This window comes from Stigmatopora argus, chromosome 13 (assembly GCF_051989625.1).
Source record: "Stigmatopora argus isolate UIUO_Sarg chromosome 13, RoL_Sarg_1.0, whole genome shotgun sequence".
Lineage (NCBI taxonomy): Eukaryota > Metazoa > Chordata > Actinopteri > Syngnathiformes > Syngnathidae > Stigmatopora > Stigmatopora argus.
Window position 1 is genome coordinate 16,066,571 of NC_135399.1, and position 7,529 is coordinate 16,074,099.

Below are 7,529 nucleotides of genomic sequence, written 5' to 3' on the forward strand. Positions count from 1 at the left end.
TGACTTTAAGGTCCCGCTATCACCTCATTTTTTGGAACTGAAGACGTAAAACAACAATAATAATCGAAAGTTAACGGCATGCCATTAAATTAAATGTCATAATATTTAGTATTTACAACACTAAAACAAAGGAGTGAACCACTACACTTGTATTTATACACATGTTAATTTATTAGATAAGATTAGATTAGATTACATAACTTTATTCATCCCGTATTTGGGAAATTTCCCTGTCACAGTAGCAAGAGGGTGAGAATACAGACACAGAAAAAGACATTTTAGACATAAATAAATAGGAAATAAATTAGTTAAAATATAGTAATAGTAAAAAGTTAATAAATAAATAAGTGTGTTGCTGAAATATATATATATATGTGTATATATATATATATATACATATACATATACATGCATGCACAAACACATACACATACATACACATGCACATGCACATACACATACACATACACATACACATACACATACACATACACATACGCACACGCACATGCGCATGCGCATACGCATACGCATACACATACACATACACATACCCATGCACATACGCATACGCATACACATACGCATACACGTACATATACACATACACATACACATAAATGCACATGTATAAATACGGATGGTCTTAACATTCAGACTAATCTGACTAATAACGCAAATTCTACAATGATTAGAAATAATTTACAGGCACTGTTTAAGTGACTTACCCCTTCTAGCGTTAAATCTGAGAAATGAATAGAATGAAGAATGATTTTAAGATTCCTTTGGGCTTTCATATGCGAATTAGAAAAAGTAGAAAATGGCGGTACTCTTTCTTTTGTCTCACCTTGTTGGTTAGAAGAAAAACGCAATCCGATTATGTTCCCTAATTATTGTTAACGATGTCGTTTGTAATCTTTTCTAACTTCCGACACCATCTGGCATCGGATCCCGTGCCGGGGCATCGCAACGACCCGGTGGCCACGCGGCTGACGAGTACACGTCTCCGTGACAATCCCGCTCATTAACCCCGCGTCGCCATTGGACTCCTCGCTCACTTCCCGTTTCCTTGGGAAAGCCTTAAAGCACTTCGTTAAGTTCCAGTCTTTTAAAAATAGAACGCTATCTCGACCCCCGAAATTGTCCCCCCATATCGAATGGGCTCCTCTCGCTCTCATCGAGTTCCTCACAGAAGAAGCGACTTTGGCAAAAAGCGGCGAGTGACGGCTGTTACCGGCGGCCACCCGCAGAGAGGAAGAGAGATAAATAGCGCCCAAAGAGCAGATTGACAAGCGAATTCAGCGGCGTGATTAATGTGACAACCTTCCAGAAAAGGTTGCGCGTCCGCAGGGAACGCTAATGTGTGCCAGACACATAGAAGGAAAGAGAGAGGAAGAAAAAAAACGGAAGGGCAAGAGTCAAGCGAGAAAGTCGTCCGGCTCGCCGCCATATTTTTGGCCTCCGGCCCCCCATTTTCCACATCGACAATGGAATCGTTTTCAAATTCATTGATGTTTTGGGGATGTAGGAGGAAAGCAGAATACCCGGAGAAAACCCACCCAAGCCATTGGAAAACATGCAAACTCGGCACAGTGAGGAGCCAACTGGGATCGAACCAACGACCCCATAACTGTGAGACCAACATACTAACCACTTGTGCGCCGACCTATGCTACAATGATGGTTTTTTTTGTTTCTTTTAGATTAGAACTTTATTTCATCCCGTATTTGGGAAATTTCTTGGTGGCAGTAGCAATACAGACACACAAGACATTGTAGAAGTAGATAAAAAATATCATATTTATATTCCAATATTGTACATCTTTGAAAAGAGACTCCAAACAAACCAAGTGCTAAAATGGCAGAGTGAAAATGTCAGTTGACCCTATTAATCATAATTTATCATTTCACACTTTAATCCCACGCTGAACACCAGAATTTGTATATGAACATTAAACATGTCCCAAATTATCCCACTTTAATGTTTGACAATAATTGGAATAAACTAGCATTTTTTTCTTCTTTTAAATCAATTTACGGTACACAACGATACAATGTGTGGGCAACCATTTTGCGTGTGGCAGGAGTTCAATAATGCATAACAATGCGGGTGAGTCACTCCCACATTTTGGCAAAGGCGCAAATGTGAAGGTTCGAATCTCATGTTATGATCGATGATCTCGGAGATGGCGTGGTACGATTGCTGCTACATCGAAGGCGCGAGAGAAATTATTGTTGCCGGGCGAGGACACTTGTTCGTCTGCTTATCGATTTGCATTTGTCTCTATTTTGAAGATGTTGCCGCAGTGGCCCGACGAGCCAATTCCCACTTATTTACTTTGCCGGCGTGGCGTCCGCGCGCAGACGGCGACAGGCTGATCGTTCGCGTCTCGGCCGGAAACAGCGGGCAGCGCCATTACCGGCTAATTATGGGCAAATAATAAGCACTTGGCTTTTGGCCCGACGCCGGCTGCCAAGCGAAAGACGCGTCTGGTCTCATCTTGTAATTTGCCATTCATCAAAGTCAAATGATTGACTCATCGGTAGGGTAACTCGTTTGCTAACATTCACGCCGATTGACGTCCAATCCGGGTGAGCGAATGGTCGCTGCTGTCTGGGTATCCTCATACATGATTGGTAGTTTTACTGGAAATGTGGATTGGATCAAAAACTGCACAGACCAATAAATACGTAAATATAATTGAACTATGTAGTAGTAGTAGTAGTAGTAGTAGTTAAAGGACATATTTGTAAATATCTCATTTTAATTACAATGAAAATCATTTATTTTCATTGAAGAGACAGAAATCAATATTATATCTCTAAAAAAACATTTTTCCTGCTTGATTTAATGAAAACACGCATATTTACAGTATTTTTTTCTTATAAAAAACGATTAAAAGATTATGACATATCCTACATGTGTCAAAGTGGCGGCCCGGGGGCCAAATCTGGCCCGCCGCATCATTTTGTGTGGCCCGGGAAAGTAAATCATGGGTGCCGACTTTCTGTTTTAGGATTAAATTAAAATGAAGAGTATAGATGTATAATAAATTTCCTGATTTTCCCCCTTTTAAATCAATAATTTTTTAATCCATTTTTTCTGTTTTTAGTTCAAAAATCATTTTGTAAAATCTAAAAATATATTTTAAAAAAGCTAAAATAAACATTGTTTTAGATCTATAAAAAACTGAATATTCAAGACTTTTAATCCAGTTCTTTTAATCCATTTATAAAAAAAATAATCTAAATATTTTATCTAAAATGGTCCGGCCCACGTGAAATCAAGTTGACGTTAAAGTGGCCCGCGAACCAACCCGAGTCTGACACCCTTGACATATTCGGTCCCTCCCCAACTTAAGCTCCACCCCTTCGTCCGTGCTAGAGCGCCTCGGAAGAAAGTTTACGGCGGCGTCCCTCAAGGCGGACGGAGACGTCTGAGCCTGATGCGGGCTGACTCTGATGGCGAGAGCGGCTGACCTTTGGACCGCCGAGCGCACTCAGACGACACCCTCCGCGTGCCTTTCAAATCCCAAGCAGCCGCGCCGAGTGCGGCGATGTTTGACAGGCGACATCTGTCAGCGAGCTCGCTTTCTCATCAAATATGAAAGGGAAAAAAAACATGAGATGCAACAGCCATGTTCAACTTTGGAAGCATCCAATCACTCTGCTTCAGAAAATGTCAAAAGCCGCACAAGAGTACAATTGAGCGTAGATGTCCAATGCCAATGAACTGGGACATCTGGCAGTCAATGATCGTGTTTGACGCTAATAAATGCGTACGTAATCGAGCAACTAAATGACAATTTCTGACCTCTGTGACCTTTGACCTTTTCCCTTCTCATTAAATCAGCTCGCCCGCAAATGTGAGTTGTATCGGCTAATCGCTGATGTAGTTATGGCAAAATTTATTTTCCGACCTTTGACCTCGTTATTACAAAAATGTGGTCACCTCTGCCATCTCATGTCACAAAAATATCCTGCAAGTTGGATAATAATGTTCTTTTAACGGCTTCTTGATTTATCTTGGACACAAATGATTAAATCATTCATTTTCAAAAATGTTTATCCTCACAAGGCTCGCGGGGGAGCTGGAGCCTATCCCAAGTCTTGCATATTTTGGGGGGACAGATGGGAGATGAGATTTATATTCATATGTAAATATGTAACATTGTAGCCGTGGGCTAATTTCCATCTTTAGTCCCTTGTGTAGGTTGAAGATAAACGATGACGCATACTAGACACACTTAGCACAGTTTTAGACAGCGTTGGGATCGCAATTTTGTTCATTTAATAGCCAGGCTTTAAGATGATTGGCCAAAAGGTCCAGAGCTGGGAGTTCACGTATGCTAATTGCTATTGAGTTCCAGGTATGAAGAGAAAAGATGCTTTGGCTAATTTAGCCCTCTTTTTGAAGGGAATTACACAGTCACCTCTAGAGCCAGCCATTGTTGATGTCTTGGATTTTTTTAGTACAAAATCTTGCGGTGGAGGAGGGGCTTTGTTTTGGAAGATTTTGTAGACTAAGGTGGCATCTGCATATTTAACAGTATTATTCCAGTTTATGCGTTTGTATTTTTTTTTTTATATCTGACTGTGCTGGTTTTATATATATATACGTATATAATGATGAATATTTCTAACATAAAGCAAAGCGTTCTTCATTGCAAGCAAATTTATAATAACGATAACCCTAACAACGGGATTTGTTGTGATGTCGTCTCGCAGGAACTTCTACTACATCACCATGTTGCGCGACCCGGTGTCCCGCTACCTGAGCGAGTGGAAGCACGTCCAGCGCGGCGCCACCTGGAAGACGGCCCTGCACACCTGCGAGGGGCGCTCGCCCACCCGGGACGAGCTGCCCGCCTGCTACGAGGGCGAAGACTGGTCGGGCGTCAGCCTATCCGACTTCACGCGCTGCGCGTCCAACCTGGCCAACAACCGTCAGGTGCGAATGCTGTCCGACCTGAGCCTGGTGGGCTGCTACAACCTGTCGTCCATGAACGAGAGCCAGCGCGACCACATCCTGCTGAGCAGCGCCATGAGCAACCTGAAGAACATGGCCTTCTACGGCCTGACCGAGTTCCAGCGCAAGACGCAGTACCTGTTCGAGCGGACGTTCCGCCTGCGCTTCATCTCGCCCTTCACGCAGATCAACAGCACGCGCGCCGCCAACGTGGAGCTGAGCGAGGACGTGCGCCGGCGCATCGAGGAGCTCAACTTCCTGGACGTGCAGCTGTACCGCTACGCCAAGGACCTCTTCCTGCAGCGCTTCCAGTTCAGCCGGCAGAGGGAGCGCCGCGAGGTGCGCTTGAAGAGGCGGGAAGAACGCCGATGGGTACGCCAGCGCCAGCAGCGGGCCGGACGCCCCGATTCCGACCCCAGCCCGAGCGACCTTGACTTTGTCGCCACCACCGAGGACTACGCCAGCCAAGTGGCTCGCTGGTGATGCCGGCACCGTTGCGTTCGCCGCTAAAACTTGGGCGGGCGGCTTTGGCTCTCCGTGTGAACCGAAAATGAGCGGAAAATCAAATGTGACGCCATATTCCAAACGCTTGGGAAAAGTGGCGAATGTCACAGTTAATGTATGTCTGCTTGAAAGTCTGGTTTTTTTCTCTTCCAAATTGTTTGGAAAAGGACATTTTTGGGGGACACTTGGCAGCCACTGTAAAAAAAACAAAATTCGTTCTAAAAAAAGTGTTCATTGTTTTCACAGACTCCGCCTCCCGTTTGATGCTTTGAGCAAAGGTTTAAAAGCATGTCAACAACTCGAACGTTTCCACCGCATTTTAGGTTCATCCTGGATTTTCAGCCCAGACCTCAATGTCCAAAAAAAGTGGGTGAGTAGAGCATAATCTCATCATATCATTTTTTTTGCACTTTTTGGTTTGCACTCATCTTTTTTCTCAAACTAGGGTGGAGAACGCAAAATAATTGGACTTAAATCAATACAAAAAAACACTTCCTTTAATTTTGATCCAATTAACTCATCATCAACATTTGCTGCCATCCCTCACGCTTCTTATGGATTGGACATCTATTGGTAGCCAATGAATTTAAGGACTACAAAAAGGGAAAAAATATTTTTTTTAGAATATCGTCGTCCTATTTAAAGCAACATTTCCCAAAATTTAATTTTCTATAAGGGTCAAGTCAAAGACAAATAATGATGATGTCATCTCAATTTTAATTCCCTTTTTTTTTGGTAAAATGGACCTAGCACAAAGCTATAAGTCTGTATTTTTTTTACATTAACTTGTTAAATGACCTTTTCCCATGCCTAAAGTTTGACTTTCATAACATTTTACAGAATTATCCTGAAAAAAATGACTCAAATTTCCAAAAACGTAAACAAAAAGACTATTCTCACAACCTTATTTCAAAAAATTGTCATCATAACATTAGGATTGTGTTCTCAAAACTCAAATCCGACAAATTTGTCTTTCATATCATCCAATTACAATTACTTTCAAGGATTTTTATTTCATTTTACCTCTACGTAATAGATATAAAAGTTCCAAAACTTAAATCGTTTGAGACCATCTACTTTTCAAACAAGGACACTCCTTCTAAATGACCTTTTTGGTGTCTTAAAACTCTTTGAATGCTGTCTTTTTTAACCATTTCATGGCTGCCTTGGTTCTTTTCCATATACACATTTTACCAGAATAAAAGCAAGAGGAAAAAAAAAACAATCAGAAAAACGACCTTATTTTCAACAACAAAAAAGATGAATGTCATCAATAGCTCTATAACATCTTTTAAAAGGTACTTCTTGCATGCAACATTCACACAAGTAGTCTGTAAAGAAGAATGCGCTCCTTTTTTAAACATTTTATTTATTTATTTCCAGTCAATGAAAAGCTTTTCCTTGAGAGCCACTTTTGATGCATGAGGACCGAATATGTATTTAACTTTCAGTCTTCTATTTTGCTTTCACAAGTGCAATACCTTGCTAACAAAAAATAAGAAAAATCAGTCTTTGGTTAAAAGTTAATTGAACTCTCGGATAATATTTGCTATTGACGGCGCTCAACGTCCAATTCATTTTGCTTGCCAGCCTTTTGATTTTGATTAATTGCGATTATTTTAACGTTTTATTAGCTTTTTTAATATGCCAGACTTGACATTTTAGCGGTAAATGTTTGGAACATTTTCTTAGCAAATGATTGGTTTCTAAAAGAAAAGATGTTTGAAAATAATTACTAATTTTGAGTCATTACAAAGACTACAGTTACATTTTTTTTAAATTAAATTAAATGAATAAAAGGGGAAAATTATTGTTTATTTTTTTACAAAAATATTCAAAATTAATGGAAAAAATGAGTATTTATGTTTGGAATATTTTCTTAGCAAATGATTGGTTTCTAAAAGAAAAGATGTTTGAAAATAATTACTAATTTTGAGTCATTACAAAGACTACAGTTATTTATTTTTTATTAAATTAAATGAATAAAAGGGGCAAATGATTGTTTTTTTTTACAAAAATATTCAAAATTAATGGAAAAAAGGGTATTTATGTTTGGA

The 7,529-nt window shown here is 40.3% G+C and overlaps 1 protein-coding gene across 2 annotated transcripts in view; it reads left to right on the forward strand.

The window, feature by feature from the left end:
• Positions 1 to 7,243, forward strand: part of hs6st3b (heparan sulfate 6-O-sulfotransferase 3b) — a 46,718-nt gene extending 39,475 nt beyond the window's left edge. For both annotated transcript variants that reach the window (XM_077617917.1, XM_077617918.1), the window contains one exon: positions 4,728 to 7,243. In XM_077617917.1, the coding sequence (XP_077474043.1) occupies positions 4,728 to 5,451 (724 nt within the window). In that variant the 3' untranslated portion in view covers positions 5,452 to 7,243. The remainder of the gene's footprint in view (positions 1 to 4,727) is intronic.
• The last annotated feature ends 286 nt before the right edge of the window (positions 7,244 to 7,529 follow it).